At 41.3% G+C, this 18,983-nt stretch overlaps 1 protein-coding gene across 1 annotated transcript in view; it reads left to right on the forward strand.

Annotated features, from left to right (window-relative positions):
- LOC128688103 (netrin receptor UNC5D-like) overlaps nt 1–18,983 on the forward strand; it is a gene marked incomplete at its 3' end in the record, with an annotated part of 49,975 nt that overhangs the window by 18,053 nt on the left and 12,939 nt on the right. Inside the window, exons 3-4 of the mRNA XM_070081342.1 lie at nt 13,974–14,141; nt 14,975–15,007. Of these exons, the coding sequence (XP_069937443.1) occupies nt 13,974–14,141; nt 14,975–15,007 (201 nt within the window). The remainder of the gene's footprint in view (nt 1–13,973; nt 14,142–14,974; nt 15,008–18,983) is intronic.

Genomic DNA, 18,983 nt, shown 5'->3' on the forward strand with positions numbered 1-18,983 from the left:
CTGAAAGATTTGGTTGATGTCTGCCTGGAGCTTTGCAGTGTCTGCAATGGAAGACACTGTCATGCAGATTCGGGTGTCATCTGCAAAGGAAGACACGGTGCTGTGGCTGACATCCTTGTCTATGTCGGATATAAGGATGAGGAACAAGATGGGAGCGAGTACTGTGCCTTGTGGAACAGAGCTTTTCACCGTAGCTGCCTCGGACTTTACTCTGTTGCAGCTACGGTGAAAAGCTCTGTGTAGGACTTTACATGGATCGCAGCCCCCGCGGGCCGGTCCCAGGCCAAGTCTCCTGGTTGCTAGCCTGAACGACCAAGCTGTCGAACTGTTAGTGCCCACCGCCCGCAGTCCAGCGTATGCCCCAAAACCCCGTTGATCAGGAAATTTTTCGAGGAATTTACAGAGTTCCTTCTTGAACATAGCTAAGGGTTTCACGATTATCCCCCTTATGCATGAAAGAAGGGCGTTGACGAGTCGTGGTCCCTTAACACTTAATGAGTTCCCCCAGTGTGCTCATCGCTCCTCTGCTTTTCACTGAAGGTATCCTGCACCGTCTGCCAGGCCTCATTATTTCGTAAGCAATAATTTCGATGAGCAGGTTTGGTACCACTCCCTCCAGTATATTCGAGATGTAAATTATGATGCATCTTTCTTGCCTGTGTTCTAAAGAGTTGAATTCTAGGGACTGCAAGTGCTCCCAGTAATTTAGGTGCTTGACTGAGTTTAAACGAGCTATGAAGGTTCACCGTGTTTTTTTCATCTCAGTAATTTCACCTATAGCACACAACAATAACGCAGTCTAGAGAGAGCGAGTTAGCTGAAGTCATCATTGGCTTACCATCCCTTATTTTGGAGGTTCTAGTTATCCAACCTATCATTCTTATGCAGGTGTGATAAGAACGTTGTTGTGTTCTTTGAACGTGAGATCTGACATTCACTCCTTGCTCTCTCACATTTGACTTAGGTTTTGTTGAGTGGTTTGAGTTCGTTTTGTTCTGATCTTTCTTTTATTTTCTCCATTCTTTCATGGCTTAACTGAAATTTGCCCTCATTGGACATCATATTGTTACCAGTGGCTCACTGAGAGCTTGGAGGCTCGTTGTCTTCTATGGTTGCCGCTTTCAAACAGATATTAGTATCGTCTGTAAAAGTTGATACACTGCTATGATTTATGGGGAAGGTGCGATGCTGTATGGGGCGGGCTGCGATGGAATGGGGAGAGATGATAGGCGGAATGAGGGCGGGGCGGGACATTGGGGTAGCGAGTCAATTTGTAATTGGTGGGTTCAAGAATCGGTTTTGAAAAAATGTTCCGCCGGGTACTGTTCTCAGCGCTGCTCCACCCGGCGCTGTTAATACTTACTAGTTTTGCTGCTCCGTTCAGCGATTTTCCGCCAGGCACCGTTCTGCCCGGTGCTGCTCCGTTCGGCATTATTTGAAACTCCGATTCAATTTTAGGTTCAAAGGTCCATTGGGGCTTCGTCAATCAGAACGAAAGGAAAAGAGAAGGAATTGTGGGGAGGGTGGAGAGCTTGAGGGGCAAGGAGGTGGGGGTAGGAGGAAACGGAGTTAAATGTAAGAGCGAAGAGGAAGGGGGTTGAACTGAAGAGAAGGAAGAGATGGGGAGAGAAGCGGAGAACATAAGTGGAGGAGGGGATTGTAAGAAGTGGAAGGGATGAAGAAAAGATAAGAGGAGGGAGGAATTAAGATATGTGAAGATGTTGAGAGGATAATATTTTGTTGTAAAATTGGATACATCAGCAATATATCTGATATATGATAATTACTTATTTGTATCCAATATATGATAGTTATACCGGGAAAAAAATTATCTGTTTCCCCTGACATTCCATGCACACGAGTTCATGGAACAGTTAAAGACAGAAACGTGCAACGTCTGTATGAAATATATACCACTGAGGAATCATACAAGATCAAATATAGAAAGAGAACGCTGAAGAATGTACAAAAGATAAAATGTGGTACTAAATTGCATGGTGATCCCCCTTATTCATGACGAGAGGACGTTGAAGAGTCGTGGTCTCTAAACACTTGACGAGTTTCATCTTGGTGTACTCATCGCTCCCTATTTTACAATGGAGGTATCTTTCACCATCTGCCAAACCTCTAATGTTTATATGTAGTAACTTCAGTGTGTAGGTTTGTGACCAATCCCTCTAGTATCTTCCAGGTGTAAATTATGATGCATCTTTCTCGCCTTCCTTTTAAGGAGTACGGTTCTAGGGACTTCACGCATTCCCAGTAATTTAGGTGCTTGACTGAGCTTATACGAGTTATAAAGGTACTCTGTATATTTTCCAGCTCAGCAATTTCGCCTGCCTTGAAAGTCTGTTAGTACACAGCAGTAGATCAGCACAGACTGAACGAGTGACCAGAAGTGTGTCATCATTGGCTTGGCATCCCTTGTTTTCATGGTTTTGGTTTTCCAATCTATCATATTTCTTGTAGTTGCGAAAATAACGTTCTGTTCCTTGAACGTGGGATCTCGCATTATCACTTCCAGGTCTCTCACATTTGATTTACGTTCTATTAAGCGGTTTGAGTTGGAAGACTTGGTTTATATCAGCTTGGAAGTTCGCTATGTTTTCTATGGCTGCCACTTTCAAACATATTCTAGTATCGTCTGCAAAGGATGATACAGTGCTATGATTGATGTCCCTGTCTGTCAGAAATGAGAATGATGAAGAGAAGTGGGGCTAGTACCGTGCCTTGAGGGAGGGATGGAACATTTCACTGTAGAAGCCCCTGATTTCACTCTACTGTTACTCTTTGGGTTCTATTTGTGAGGTTAAAAATCCATCCAGTGATGGATGAATACAGGACACATGAAACAAGACCTCAAAACACCTGAGGGAAGACGAAAGACACATGAAGCCAAGACCATAAAACAGACACAGGACCCATGAAGCAAGAAAACACCGGACACAAGGCACATGAAAGAAGACACTCGAAGACACAAGACGTGTGAAACAAAACTCTCGAGGGAAGACACAAGACGCATGAAACGAGAAAACGCTCAAGGAAGGACAGGGCGACGTGAAACAAGAAAACATTCAAGGAAGGACACTGAACACACAGAAGAAAACACTCGAGGAAGGACACGGGACCCCTGAAAGAACATTATTAAATCAATTAGAATAAAATCGATGCTTGTCAAGCTTATGAACACGGTCGTAGATTCGTCAGGAAACAGGAACGTGTCTCTTGGCCAGTGTCCTCGACATCTACTGACAGTTCAGTAACTATATAAATGGTTCAGAGAACCGATAAGTTGATGACTGAGACGCTTGTGCAACACCTGAGTATATTATGGAAACGTTTCGCCAGCCAGTGGCTTCTTCAGATATAGAGAAGAATGCTATATCAGTGTTAAGCAATCGTTGTTCTTTTTTTCTTACACCATTTGTCTTCATCTAAGATAGGGTGACCTTTTCCCCAAAAAGTAATTCATTCTATAGCTGTCTTGCCAGAAGTATACGGACATTACAGTTTAAATAGCTCATTTAGCTGTGATATCCCCAGGCCTTCAGACTGCCCCGTTGGCTCATCAGCGGTGCACTGGTCAGTATTGTATACCCGCGGTTAAACCTTCATTGACATACCGGCTATATCTGTGATTTACCTGTTGTCATTTTCGAGAATTTCTCTCCTTCATACCTGGATGGGAGCCAGGCTTTTCTTTTATCTCTGAAGGATTCTTGAACAATGTTTCCAGGGTCTGCGCCCCCCTGGCTAGGTCCAAGACCAGGCCTCATGGTAGATCATGGGCTGATCAACCAGGCTGTTACTACTGACTGCACTCAGTCCAACGTACAAAGTACAACCCGGCTGATAAGGCACTGATTTGAGGAACTTGTCCAGTTCTCTCTTGACCGCCAGAGGTTTGTTGGTAATTCCCGTCTGCACAGAGGGAGGGCGTTGAAGAGTCGGGGACGTCTGACGCCTATCGAGTCCACTCTTGTACTCGTCGTGCTCCTGCTTTTTATTGGAGATATTTTGCACCGTCTGCCGAGTCCATTATTGTTATAAGGAGTGATTATATTGTTCAGGTTTGGAACCAGTCCCTACAGGATTTTTCAGGTGTAAACTTTGACGCATCTTTCTTGCCAACATTCCAAGGAGTGCAGTTGAAGGGATTTCAAGCTCTCCCATTAGTTCAGATGTTTAATGAAATGTATACAATCAGTGAAAGCTCTCTGTATGTTGTCTACCTCGGCAATCTCACCTGCCTTGAAAGGAACTGTTGGTATGAAGAAGTATTCCAGCCGGAGAGAACAAGTGACTTGAAGAGCATCATCAGTAGCTCAGCATTTCTTGTTTTGAAAGTTTTAGTTATCCAGCCTATCATTTTCTTTTACTCTCAAGTCTCGCACATGGGCCTTTCGCTCCTTTGAATAATTTTAGCTTGTCCTGTACTCACTGTCTTCGAGAAAACTGGGTAAGTTCCTCAAGTTAGTTACTGATCACCCTGGATGTGGTGCACATACTGGATTTCATGAGGTTGTCACCAACAGCCTGCTACATCAAGCCATCAGCCTGTAGGCCTGATTTGGGACCTGGCAACTGGGGGCAGTGACTCCCGAAATTGACTCCTGGTAGACTCCAGGTAAGTAGGTTACTCAGCTTATTAGTCAGTCTTAGTGTAAGACAGTCTTGGCTTAAAAGATATAATAATAATGCGTGAGATAGTGTAGTATGTGTTTACAACACAATCTTACCGGTTGAAACTCCATTAGTTTCGTCAGTTACGAAGCGGAAGTGGACTTCCGGGAGTCAGGTTGTCAGTATAGCTACTGAATTCCCCATAATTATGCTTGTGTAGTATATTGTAGATCGTATCATCCATGCGTATATTTAGGCTCCCTTTCAGTAGGCTCAGTGACTAGCATGCGTGACGTCACGTGATGCTGTTGTGAGCGCTGTGCGCTCGTCCTCAGTTCTCCACGCATAGGCCTAGAAACAGGACAGGCAGTTTGGGCTCTAGAAACAGGACAGGCACTTTGGGCTCTAGAAACAGGACAGGCAGTTTGGGCTCTCCCCTCTCTCACACTGCTAATGTGTGTTAACATCCAACGACTGTGTTTAACTCCAACTATCACATCTCCACGAACCCCTTTCCACAAGGTAATGTGACTTGTAGTGAGACTTAAGAGGAGTTGAGAGAAGGAAATTGTTGAAAAGATGGAAGTTGAGAGACGAGAAAGGAACCGAGGGCAGGAAATGAAAAGAAAGGAATTGTTGAAATACAAAGAATAAGTTGGATGGAGAGCATCGAGAGAGAGGTAAGGAAGGTTGCTATGGGACGAAATTCATAAGGCGGCGTCTAGATATCAAAATGTGTTAATGGGAGATTTTAACTTTAGACAAATATATTGGAACAATGTGACAGGAAATCTTGAGTCTAGTGACTTTCTTGATACGATTCAAGACTGCTTTTTAAAACAATTTGTGACAAAACCAACTAGAGGAAACAATCTGCTTGACTTGGTTCTTGCCAACAAAGAATCGCTAATGAATAATTTTGAGGTTAGTGATGAGCTTGGGGAAAGCAATCAGAAATCACTTAGTTTCAGTGTATCATGGAATTACCCAGATAACTACAATCAAGTTACTGTCCCAGATTTCCGCTTGGTCGATTTCATGGGTATGAGAAATTACCTGGGTGAGCTAAATTGGGATGACCTTACTATGTGTCAGGTAGGTTTGGTTGCCAATATGACGTATTTCAGAGCATAGTTCTAGCTGCCCAGACAACTTTTGTCCCTAGTAGGGAAATTAGCTCTAACAAAAATGATCCCAAATGGATAAACAATAGATTAAAACATCTCGTTGGTCAAAAGAGGGGATAGGCAGTTGAGAAATCAGTATATTCAATTAGAGAGAGAAAAAAAAGGAATAAAACCAAAAAGGGATTGAGGCTAAGGTCTCGAGGGATTCGAAGACTAACCCAAAAGGGTTCTTTCAGGTATACAGAAGTAAGATTAGATACAAGATAGGCCCACTTAAGAGTAACTCTGGTCAGATCACTGACAGTGATAAGGATATGTGTGAAATTTTCAATTCTTACTTCCTCTCAGTTTTTACTCAGGAAGATACTAGCGAAATTCCAGAAATGATAAATTGTAGAACAGGACGATAAACTATGCACGATTAGGGTAACTAGTGACATGGTCCTCAGACAAATAGAAAAATAAAAACCTAACAAATCCTCAGGCCCTGATGAACTGTTTCCAAGGGTGTTAAAGGAATGTAAAGAACAACTTAGGATACCTTTGGCTAATCTTTTCAACATATTACTACAAACTGGCATAGTGCCAAACAAGTGGAAAATGGCAAATGTACTACCTATTTACAAGGAAGGTGACAGGTCCTTAACTTTGAACTATAGACCAATAATCCTTACCTCCATAGTTGGCAAATTTATGGAATCAATAATTGCCGAAGCCATTCGTAGCCATCTTGAAAGGCATAAATTGATTAATAAATCTCAACACGGTTTTACATAGGGGCGTTCCTGTCTTACGAATTTACTAACCTAATTCACTAAGGTATCTAAGGAGGTAGATCATGGTACTGAATAAGATAGTGTATATGGGCTTCAGTAAGGCTTTCGATAGAGTTCCACATCAGAGGCTGTTGAGAAAACTTAAGGCACACGGAACAGGAGGAGAAATAGGGAGAAGAGAGATTACATAAACGGGAAGAAATCAGAATGGGGGCACGTCACAAGCGGTGTTCCACGGGGGTCAGTGTTGGGCCCCTTGTTGTTCACAGTCTACATAAACTACATAGATGAGGGAATAAATAGCAACATAAGCAAATTTGCTGATGACACCAAAATAGGCCGTCCAATTTATTCTAATGAGGACGGACATTAGAGTACTCCAGGATGATTTGAATAGACTGATGCATTGGTCGGAGAAGTGGCAGATGCAGTTTAATATAGAGAAATGCAAAGTTATGAATGTTGGACAGGAAAATAACCATGCCACATATAAACTAAATGTAGATATTAATATTACGGATTACGAAAAGGATTTAGGAATCCTGGTTAGCAGTAATCTAAAACGAAGACAACAGTGCCTAAGTGTTCGCAATAAAGCTAACATTAGAATACACAAATAACCCGCACATAAAAGACAGAAGCTTACGACGACGTTTCGGTCCGACTTGGACCATTGACAAAGTCACACTAACAGAGGAGGAGCAGGACGGCTATATATAGGCAGGAAGAGGTGGAGGTAGTAGTAGTGGAAGTAGTAGTAGTAGTAGTAGTACAAGAATTGTATATAATACCGACAGGATGAAATGACACATGCACAACACCCGGGCATCCCCACCGTAGACGTTTCGCCATCCAGCCAGCCACTGGATGGCGAAACGTAGACGTTTCGCCATCCAGTGGCTGGCTGGATGGCGAAACGTCTACGGTGGGGATGCCCGGGTGTTGTGCATGTGTCATTTCATCCTGTCGGTATTATATACAATTCTTGTACTACTACTACTACTACTACTTCCACTACTACTACCTCCACCTCTTCCTGCCTATATATAGCCGTCCTGCTCCTCCTCTGTTAGTGTGACTTTGTCAATGGTCCAAGTCGGACCGAAGCGTCGTCGTAAGCTTCTGTCTTTTATGTGCGGGTTATTTGTGTATCGTTCCAGTCACGGTATTGTGCCTTTTTGTTATTTAACATTAGAATCCTTGGCTTCATAGCAAGAAGTATAAATAATAGAAGTCCTCGGGTTGTTCTTCAACTCTATATATTTTTGGTTAGGCCTCATTAAGATTATGCTACGCAGTTTTGGTCACCGTATTACAGAATGCATATAAATGCACTGGAAAACGTACAGAGGAGGATGACAAAGTTGATCCCATGTATCAGAAATCTTCCCTATGAGGATAGACTGAGGGCCCTGAATCTGCACTCTAGAAAGGCGTAGAATTAGGGGGAATATGATAGAGGTGTATAAATGGAAAACATGAATTAATAAAGGGGATGTAAATAGCGTGCTTAAAATAACAGACAGGACTTTCAGCAATGGTTTTAAATTGGAAAAATTCAGATTCAGGAAGGATATAGGAAAGCACTGGTTTGGTAGTAGTTGTGGATGAGTGGAACAAACTCCCGAGTACCGTCATAGAAGCTAAGACGTTGTGTAGTTTTAAAAATAGGTTGGATAAATGCATGAGTGGGTGTGGGTGGGTGTGAGTTGTACCTGACTAGCTTGTGTTACTAGGTCGGATGCCGTGCTCCTCCCTTAAGTGACGCAACTTACCTAACCAGGTCAGGGCATTGTCTTAAGCCGGTGGAAGAATTGGACCTGCCTCGCAAAGGGCAGTAGGCCTGTTGCAGTATTTCTTTCTTATGTTCTTATAAAAACCCGTACGTCACTTTTTCTGAAACAGTCAAATGGGTGATTGTTTTTTCGAATCTTAATCAATGATTATCTAACTGTATTTTCTAGTACCTATACTGCCTCAGCGTTATTTTGTTCAAGCTGCAAAATATTTTCTTTCTTAGGTATTTCATTTATCGACATTGTGATGTAATTGTTTAATTGTAATTGATAGACGACAATCTAACCTAACAAAATATAACCTAACGAGATACCTAGCCTAAAAATTTAGATTTTTGCCGCTGAAGCGGCAGGAGTATATCTGGATTTATATCTACAGTTGACTTATCTGATGCAAGCAAATTTACGAAATTTACAAAATTTACAAAATTAACCGAGTAATGTAAATGGAGGTCTTTGTTGAAAAATCCAAGTGAGAAATAGACATCAAATTTGGAAGGCTAGGTTAGGAAAGTGGAAAAAGATGAGGGAATGTAGAGAAGATATGACGAAAGAATAAACAAATGGATGGAAAAAGAGTTTGCGAGAGGGAAGGGTGATGGAGGGGCTGAGAAGACGGGGGTTGCAAGATACACCTGGTGGGAGATAGCACTTGTTTGGGTTGGTGGGGTGGACGGCAGTTATTATTTGCCGGCGACTGAGGGATCAGAGGGGAAATGAGGAATGAACGAGGAGCTTGTAAAAGACTCATGAGAATGTCAACACCGCGGAGCTTTGACAGCTGAGAGAGACGAGAGAGAGAGACGAGAGAGAGAGAGAGAGAGAGAGAGAGAGAGACGAGAGGGAGAGAGAGAGAGACGAGAGGGAGAGGGAGAGGGAGAGAGAGGGGGAAGACTAACCACCACCTATCAAGAATGAGGAACAGATCACCTCAAAATTACCTCTACCTTTCTACTACTAACAGACAGACGGACGGAGACAGTCATGACGGGGGAAATGAATATGGTCTTAATAATAAACACATGGCTAATGATTAACAATCAAGTAATGTCAGAAAAGAGAAAGGGGAAATGAAATGGGCAAGGGAAGCCCTGTTTGTCACCAAATACTGCCAGTAATGGGCGAGTAGTAACCATTGGAGCTATTGATAATCACAAGGATTATATAATAAATAAATATTCACCAATTATTATTAATAATCCAATCATCAAAAGCCGACTCTTTGACCACCATTCAGTATTAATATTATATACTGGGACGAATGATTGAGCCAATTAGTGGGTTATAACAAAGATTACTAATAATTAACTACCCACTATTCTTAATGGTTTATAATTATTGCCGTCACCCGTAAAGATTATATAAATGTATAAGCCAGTATTAAGAATTAATAGGGTCATGAATTATCAATTATCCAGCACACATGATCATAACAACCATTATAAGGAAATAAAAGTCAGCACTAAATTTATTCAGTTATAATTCCTGAACGTATATATTTTGGTAGAATTACCGACAATGTCTAAAGTAAAAGGACACAAGTGCAACTAATGTGACATTTTATTGTGACAACGTTTCGCTCTCCAGGAGCTTTGTATTGTTTGTAACGGCTTGACAAAGTTCCTGGAGAGCGAAACGTTACCACAATAAAATGTCATATTAGTTGCACTTGTGTCCTTTTACTATACATATAATCGCAGAAAACTTTGTAATATGCAATAGTTCTCATCCTCTTATTTTCCGTCACAGGATTTTCCTACAGAACTGCAAAAAAGTCATCAGTGCAAATACCCAAACCACCTATACTTAACTATAGACATAAATATTCCTAGCACTGATAAATAAAATAATTTTGTATGATATTGCAACACGATTCTACCTGAAAATCCCCACCTACATTGTTCATAAAATTTTCTCCGCCTGCAGCGTCAAGAATGACCCAGTGGTTCACCGGCGCTTTGCAATCCTCTAGGACTCGACCATGTCCTTGCACCTTACCCTCAGGAAGAGATAGTAACAGTGCCCTGTGGCCTGGACCCTCACACGGTGAGGGTCCAGGTTCGATTCTCGGCGAAGGGGTGGAAACACTGGACGTGTTTCCTTACACCGGATATATCTGTTCACCCATCAGTTAAATGGGTACCTGGGTGTTAACTGGTGTGGGTCGCATCACGGGAAAAAAAATTGACCTAATTTGCTCGAAATGCTCTGCACATCAAGCGTCTCTCTATACAGTAGTATGTCATTGATGTCAGCTAGGACTGTATACCTTGTACATGTACTTGTAGAAAATAGATATTATTATAATGGTGCCAATCCAGAGCGAGTTGCTCCACAGCCACCCTTGACCATGGCTGGGCACAGAGGCAAAAAACACTTGCTCTCCCAACATTCTATTCTCTCCTTTATTAAATGGAGGATTGAACCTCCAGCTTTCCCTGTGCTGATTGACCCACACGGGTTTAGCGCTTCACAAAAAATGTTATCTCCCTATATCCAAACCTACACAGAAATTCATAAATAACACTGAAACAGTTAATTACCAACTCCGTAACCAGTGACAAAAAAAAAAAAAAGTTCTTTTAGCACCTAAAAAGTATGTGAATACAATCTAAACTTTTAGGAACAATAAGAAACATTTTCGAACCAAAAAGTTTCTTCCTAACGTTACAAAATCATAAATATATCTCGAACTTTGTTTTATAACCATTTAAATTTTTTTCTAAACATCACTGATCCACCGCGGGGCGTGGTCATGGACCGGGCCTCGGGGGCGTTGACCCCCGAAACCCCCTCCAGGTAAGCATTAGAGAACCTTGCCAGTATATGATCATTCTTCCAAAACACAGTTCTCAAAACGCCGATCAAGAAAACAATCTTACTCTTCCCCTGACAAAGTAATTAGGCGACGTTCACTGAATCCCTCGGCGAAGCCTAACTAAAGGCGGTATGATTTTGCAACTCCTACCTATAAAAAATACTAAATTTATAATGCGTAAACAACGTCTGGGTAATAAAAATCTGGCAGCTTAGCTGCTTCTTAAAGCTAATATAATCCTGGAAGAATCTTAATGATAGTGTTTGATTCGTCACCAAAACATTGAAATGTCCTTCTAGTATTTCCCACTTATGTCTGCATGTGTAGCTATTACGTCTGTATATATATATTTATTACTTAGCAGTAAATGCGAACCAGGGTTAATGTCTGCCATGTTTTATATCAGCCATAAATATAATCTCACAAGTAAAGGCTGAATAAATCTAGCTGTTTTAAAGTTTGAGAGAATGGTCAGGTAGCGACTTTGTGCCTGTCCAGTTCCTGCTGCTCAGACAACTTATGTTCCAGATAGGGAAATCAGATCAAACAAAAATGATCCTAAATGGATGAACAATAGAATAAAACATTTCATTGGTCAAAAGAGAGGCATATATAAGCAAATCAAAACAGGAGAGGGGCAATTAAGAAATCAGTATATTCAGTTAGAGAGAAATAAAAGAGGGAATAAGAAAAGCAAAAAGAGATTATGAGGTTAAAGTTGCAAGAGAATCAAATACTAGCCCAAAAGGATTCTTTCAGGTATACAGAAGTAAGATCAGGGACAAGATAGGCCCGCTCAAAAGTTACTCGGGCCAGCTCACGGACAGTGATAAGGAAATGTGTAGATTTTTAACACATACTTCCTCTCAGTTTTTACACAGGAAGATACTAGCGATATTCCAGAAATAATAAATTATGTAGAACAGGACGATAATAAACTATGCACGATTAGGGTCACAAGTGACATGGTCCCTAGGCAAATAGATAAATTAAAACCTAACAAATCCCCAGGCCCTGATGAACTGTATGCAAGGGTTCTAAAGGAATGTAAAGAAGAGCTTAGCAAACCTTTGGTTAATCTTTTCAACATATCACTACAAACTGGCATGGTGCCAGATAAGTGGGAAATGGCAAATGTGATACCTATTTTCAAAGCAGGTGACAGGTCCTTAGCTTCGAACTATAGACCAGTAAGCCTAACCTCCATAGTGAGAAAATTTATGGAATCAATAATTGCCGAGGCAGTTCATAACCACCTTGAAAAGCATAAATTAATCAACGAATCTCAGTATGGTTTTACAAAGGGGTGTTCCTGCCTTGCGAATTTATTAACTTTTTTCACTAAGGTATTTGAGGAGGTAGATCATCGTAATGAATATGATATTGTGTATATCGACTTCAGTAAGGCTTTTGACAGGGTCACACATCAGACTGTTAAGGGAAAATTAAGGCACATGGAATAGGAGAATTTTTTTCCTGGATAGATGCGTGATTGACAAATAGGCAGCAGAGAGTTTACATAAATGGGGAGAAATCAGAGTGGGGAAGCATCACGAGCGGTGTTCCACAGGGGTCAGTGTTGGGCCCCCTGTTCACAATTTACATAAACGACATAGATGAGGGCATAAAGAGTGACATAAGCAAGTTTGCCGATGACACCAAAATAGGCCGTCGAATTCGTTCTGACGAGGACATTAGAGCATTCCAGGAAGATTTAAATGGACTGATGCAGTGGTCGGAGAAGTGGCAGATGCAGTTTAATATAGACAAATGCAATGTTCTAAATGTTGGACAGGACAATAACCATGCCACATATAAACTAAATAATGTAGATCTTAATATTACGGGTTGCAAAAAAGATTTAGGAGTTCTGGTTAGCAGTAATCTGAAACTAAGACAACAGTGCATAAGAGTTCTCAATAAAGCTAACAGAATCCTTGGCTTCATATCAAGAAGCATAAATAATAGGAGTGCTCAGGTTGTTCTTCAACTCTATATATCCTTGGTTAGGCCTCATTTAGATTATGCTCCACAGTTTTGGTCACCGTATTACAGAAGGGATATAAATGCTCTAGAAAACGTACAAAGGAGGATGACAGTTGATCCCATGTATCAGAAATCTTTCCTATGAGGACAGACTGAGGGCCCTGAATCTGCACTCTCTAGAAAGGCGTAGAATTAGGGGGATATGATTGAGGTGTATAAATGGAAGACAGGAATAAATAAAGGGGATGTAAATAGCGTGCTAAAAATATCTAGCCTAGGCAGGACTCGCAGCAATGGTTTTAAGTTGGAAAAATTCAGATTCAGGAAGGATATAGGAAAGGCACTGGTTTGGTAATAGAGTTGTGGATGAGTGGAACAAACGCCCGAGTACAGTTATAGAGGCTAAAACGTTGTGTAGTTTTAAAAATAGGTTAGATAAATACATGAGTGGGTGTGGGTGGGTGTGAGTTGGACCTGATTAGCTTGTGCTACTAGGTCAGTTGCTGTGTTCCTTCCTTAAGTGAATGTGACCTAACCTGACTTGGTTGGGGCATTTGCTTAAGCCGGTAGGAGACTTGGACCTTCCTCGCATGGGCCAGTAGGCCTTCTGCAGTGTTCCTTCTTTCTTATGTTCTTATGAGTGGTAGGTGGCGAGGATTGAGATTGAGAGGTATGAGGGGGGTAATGAGATTGATAGGGAGTGGTGGGAGATGGGGAAGTGAGAATGACTCACAAGAACTACGAAATAATGTGGTAATAAACGATTTATTAATAAGCTGGCGTTCTTTACTTCACAATATCTTCCCTGAGGCTTTGTGACGATCTTTCATGTTGTCTCTCTCCACAGTGGACGGGGCATGGTCGTCGTGGTCATCGTGGACGTCGTGCAGCAGTCGTTGCGGTCGTGGGACACAGCGTCGCAGCCGCACCTGCTCAGCACCGACGCCCCTCAACGGTGGAGCTGCATGCCAGGGTCTTGCTGTGCAGAGGAACGATTGCTCTCATCTGTGCCCTGGTACGTGGCTTTATGCTTGATCATGTAAGCGGTTAATTACGTGACTCGGTACTTTAACTTGCGCGTGGTTCAGTACTTGGCCCTGTACGTAGATCCTTACCTGGCGTTGTACGTGGCCAGTTCCTGGCCCTTTACGTGGCAAATTCCTGACCTAGCCTCTTGTTCCCACTCAATTCTCTCATCTTTCCACTTAGCCCCCCTTTCCTAACAAGTAGACTGAACTAAAAATAAATGCTTGGCAGTGATAATTTTAATTTACAAGAAGTTACGTTGTGATCCCATTGTCAATACATTTCATACCATAAGAGTGACTAGCTGCTTGGCGAAGCATTTTGAAGGATTGTCTGATGACCAGCAGAGTCTGGTCCCGAGTCCCTCACCTGAAGCGCCAACATCTACCTACTCAACTCTCATTATACTCAGTCTCATTGTCAAGTAGTTGTGTCGTTCTTGTAAGTGATCATGTGAGTGTCGTTGTATGTTCTCTAGCTTTGTGTGAATTAAGTACCCTTGTATTGTTCAATAGTAAGAATTATCTTTATGTATATTTTCATTTCTTAAAACAGAAAGTTCGCATCATCAGCACCCATATAGTTAATGACGTCTGCTCCTCCCCATCCCCCCAACACTTCTTACAAACTAACTACTAATTGATTCCCTCATCCCCTACTTTTATAAGGCTTCTTCCCTAACTAAACAGAGAAGTTTGTCGCCGCCCTTCCCTCCCCTCCCCCTTGTAGCCAGAGTGGTTTTGTCTGCTTCCAATCCTGGCTCAGTTACTAACCCGCTCGTCTTTGTCCTCTCCACCCCCGTGTGTTGCCGACGACCGTCAGGAGGTGACTGTCAAGATGAACCATGCGAGGAGGGTGAGTTGTTTAGGTCTCATTTGATAACCCCCCTTTCACTCCCTCCCTTATCCCTTTTCTCCACCCCCTGCCCCCTACACGTAGTAAATTCCGCCACCACGCCTGTTTCTTTAGACCTTCTTTAGTCACCGCTTTAAAGAAAATGGTTTACGTTTTCTGTTTTAATCCTCGAGAATGCCCATAGTAACTTTCCCCTCGCCATATACTGTCTGTATATTTAAAAAAAAATATCGCCTTATTATTGCTTCCTTGTATGATTCTCACTTTAGAGTTTTATTTTAGTAAATAAAAGACTTGTCACCGCCCCTTCGCCCTCACCACCTTCATACAAGCAAAAAAAAAAAAAAAAAATTAAGAAGCACCACTCGCACGGTCTATCTCTTCTGTCTTGTGCACCTGTTTGTCTTATATAATATTTCCCGAGATGTTTACTGGTTCATTACCTTCATAATCCAGTATTTGCTTGAAGTTGCTCCCACGCATTGAACCTACATTTGTCTTCCACTTGCACAGTTTCTTCCACTTGTTGCTATCAGTGTTTAACTGTAGCAGCAGGTTTTAATGTTACTGTAAGCTGAGTAAAGTCTTGACTTAACTCTATCATATATGTAGTCTTGTCCAATTTCGACCTCCCTTCATAATGACACTCGCCTTCATTCATATATTTCTATCACAGTTTGTACACTTAACATTAAAATCGCGAATATTTCCACAAACGAATACAACTTTTCAAGTGTGTAGTCCATAGGCTTCTAAGCCCCCATTAACCAACTACCCATCTTTACAATGTTAAGAGGTTTAAACACCTCGCTGGTTACTGTTACATACAATGCTATCATAATATGTTTGAATGAAACATTTTTTTGGGCACATATGATGAGATCAGTGGTATGTAATACTGAGGTGCCAGATCAACAAGGCTGTGATGGATATGTGGGTCTGTGGGCTACCAACAGCAACAGTCTGGTTGACCAGGCAAGCACCAGACGAGCCTGGACATGGCTGGGCTTCGGAAGTAGAAAAAACTCTCGAAACCCTCAAAGCCTCAAAGGTATCGTGACTTTAGGAACAACAGATCTCTGATTGTTCCTCCTTCAGTGCCTACCGTCTGGGCTCCGCAACTCGCACTTAAATTAGGGATCTTAAATTAAAAACACATGGTTCCTAAATAATTACTAGGAAAATAAAATTGAGTAAATTGGCAAGGTGTGGACTGCATGAAAATTATTAAGTGACTGTGTGACATAACTATATATATATATATATATATATATATATATATATATATATATATATATATATATATATATATATATATATATATCTATATATATATTTATTTATTAACGATTATGCATTACAGTGGTCTAGTTACATTGTGAGGAACATAAATGCAAAACATATGAATTACTTACCAAGGTGATATATCCTAACGCCTGCTAACAGTAAGGCATACTAAATATTAACCAATACTAGCTACCGTATCTGTTTTATGGAGTCGAATACACATTGGGAGGCGTACATTAAACTGGATGATGAATGTGACAGGTAATATGGCGTCACATTCTGCTATCTCCTCCTGGGTTCCATCATATCATCATTTTATTGATAGTTGTATTAAATATTTGGACACTTCCAGATGCACTGCCTCATCGTTTATCCCGACGTTACAATACTCGGCCGATATTATCTCTATCGGCTCCGATTACACTGGATTAAATGCCCACAAATTCCGGTCCGTTCTTCTATTACGCCATGTTCGATGTTCTCCAAACGATTATATTATACACATATATTTAATTATATTCAGTGACATTTCCAGGTGTGTGGCACATTTTTCTTTATCAGAATATTAGTTTTTTCCAACACTATAACAATTACGCTTTACTTAATTAACTGATTGCCATAAATAAATCATAGTTGATGTTGGTTCCCCTGTGTAGTATCATCTTTTAAGTCACATCAACACTAAACACCAACACTACGTTATATTAACATTATTATATCCTTCAATTATTACACAAATTAAAGGAAAATTATCAAAATTCTCCACAGGTATACTGACAGGTTGCTGAATAAGATACACGTGCAACATTGTAGGCTGCACCTCTAACGTTATTCAACTGGCAATCCAGAACTGTGAAGAACTGGAAATTGTTCCGGAAGGGAGTAGTAGCTTGTGTTTCTGGTTTAAGATTAAAAGGTAGATGTTTACCTTTGAATACCTTGGAAGGCTGTCGTGAGTTTTCCTGCTCTCGCTGCCCGTCCCTGGGCCAGGTCCAGGTGTTTATTAGCTAGTCAAGGAAAAACCAGACACAGGTATTGAAGATGACCTGTTCAGTAGTGCGGGACCTGTGTCTAGGATGCGACAAGAAGTTAATAAGTCATATGGTTGAAACTTAACATATCTGTATTGACAAAACGTTTTGCCTGCGCTTCAAGATGAATCAGTCAAATACAGGGATGAATTACGATCTTGGAGACAGTAGGAGAAGATCAGAGGAATTTTGAAGTAATAAATCCCTCAGCCTTGATGGAGGAAAATCAGTCATTTTAACAAAAAGAAAACCTTGACCATAAAATCTTACCTTAGGCACAACTCGCAGAAATGAACTCTCGACACCAGTCGAGTGAATTCGTTTTTTTTTTTTCTCTCCAACCAAACCTCAGTCTAACAAGTATCACTTCTTTAAGTCAGCTGACTTAATCATGATCAACTTTTTGACTTACAACACATAATTATAATCCACCGGGATCTTTGCGTTTCGCTGGAGAGTTGTCCTTCACCTCCATGCCGTCAGCCCATTTGCCTCTGACAAAATTGTGATGGAGTGAGTGATGATGACAGTGTTTCTTCTTTTTTGGGTCACCCTGATTAGGTGGGAAATGGCCGATGTTATATATATATACAGTGGTCCCTCGTTGTTCGTAATTAATCCGTTCCTGGAGCCGTTACTATAAACGAAATTTACGATTTACGAATCAATTTTCCCCATAAGAAATAATGTAAATACAATTAATCCGTTCCTGACACCCAGAAGTATTAAAACAACAAAAAAAATTTAACATGAAATATACATGTAGTACATAAACAATACAATGGGAAATGATGAATGAAACATTAACAGCGTAACACTAACCTTTATTGGAGATTCTTCTTAGTGTATGGGAGACTGGAGGAGGAGAGAGAGTGGATTGTTTATAGTTTGGAAGGGGAATCCCCTTCCATCAACACCTCAGGTACCATTTGCTTTTCTGGGGTTGCTTCTCTTCTCTGTTTCTTAATGCCACTAGGACCACCTTGAGAGTCACTGGAGTCCTGTCTCACAAAATAACTGTGGAGAGAGCTCTGTTTCTGGCGTCTCTTTAACGCTTCCCTAAAATGGCCCAAGACTTTGTCACTGTACATGTTGCCAACCTGGCTTGCAACAACCTTGTTAGGGTGATGTTTCTCCATAAAGCTTTCCATCTTACCCCACATAGTAAAAATCTCTCTAATTTCTGAAGAAGGCACCTTCTTCCATCTCTCTTCTTCCTCCTCTGCAGCAAGATTCTGAGCTGCGATGTGTTGCTCTTCCTGCTGAAGCTCTTGCAGCTCCTCAGTGGTGAGCTCTTCATTGTGGTCTTCAATCAATTCTTCCACATCCTCCAAACTCACATCCAACCCCATGGAACTCCCCAGTGCCACAATTGATTTTACAACAGACATAGGCTCATTAGGGTCAGTCCCAAATTCTTCAAAATCTCTCTTGTCGACACAATCTGGCCACAGTTTTCTCCAGGCAGAGTTCAAAGTCCTGGTAGTCACTCCCTCCCAAGCCATACCTATAAGGGTTATGCAGTGGAGAATGCTGAAGTGTTCTCTCCAAAATTCCCTTAGGGTCAAGTGAGTGTCTGTGGTCACAGTCAAGCACCTGTGAAACATTGCTTTTGTGTAGAGTTTTTTAAAGTTTGCAATAACCTGCTGGTCCATGGG

This window comes from Cherax quadricarinatus, unplaced genomic scaffold (genome assembly GCF_038502225.1).
Source record: "Cherax quadricarinatus isolate ZL_2023a unplaced genomic scaffold, ASM3850222v1 Contig2391, whole genome shotgun sequence".
In the NCBI taxonomy this organism is placed as follows: domain Eukaryota; kingdom Metazoa; phylum Arthropoda; class Malacostraca; order Decapoda; family Parastacidae; genus Cherax; species Cherax quadricarinatus.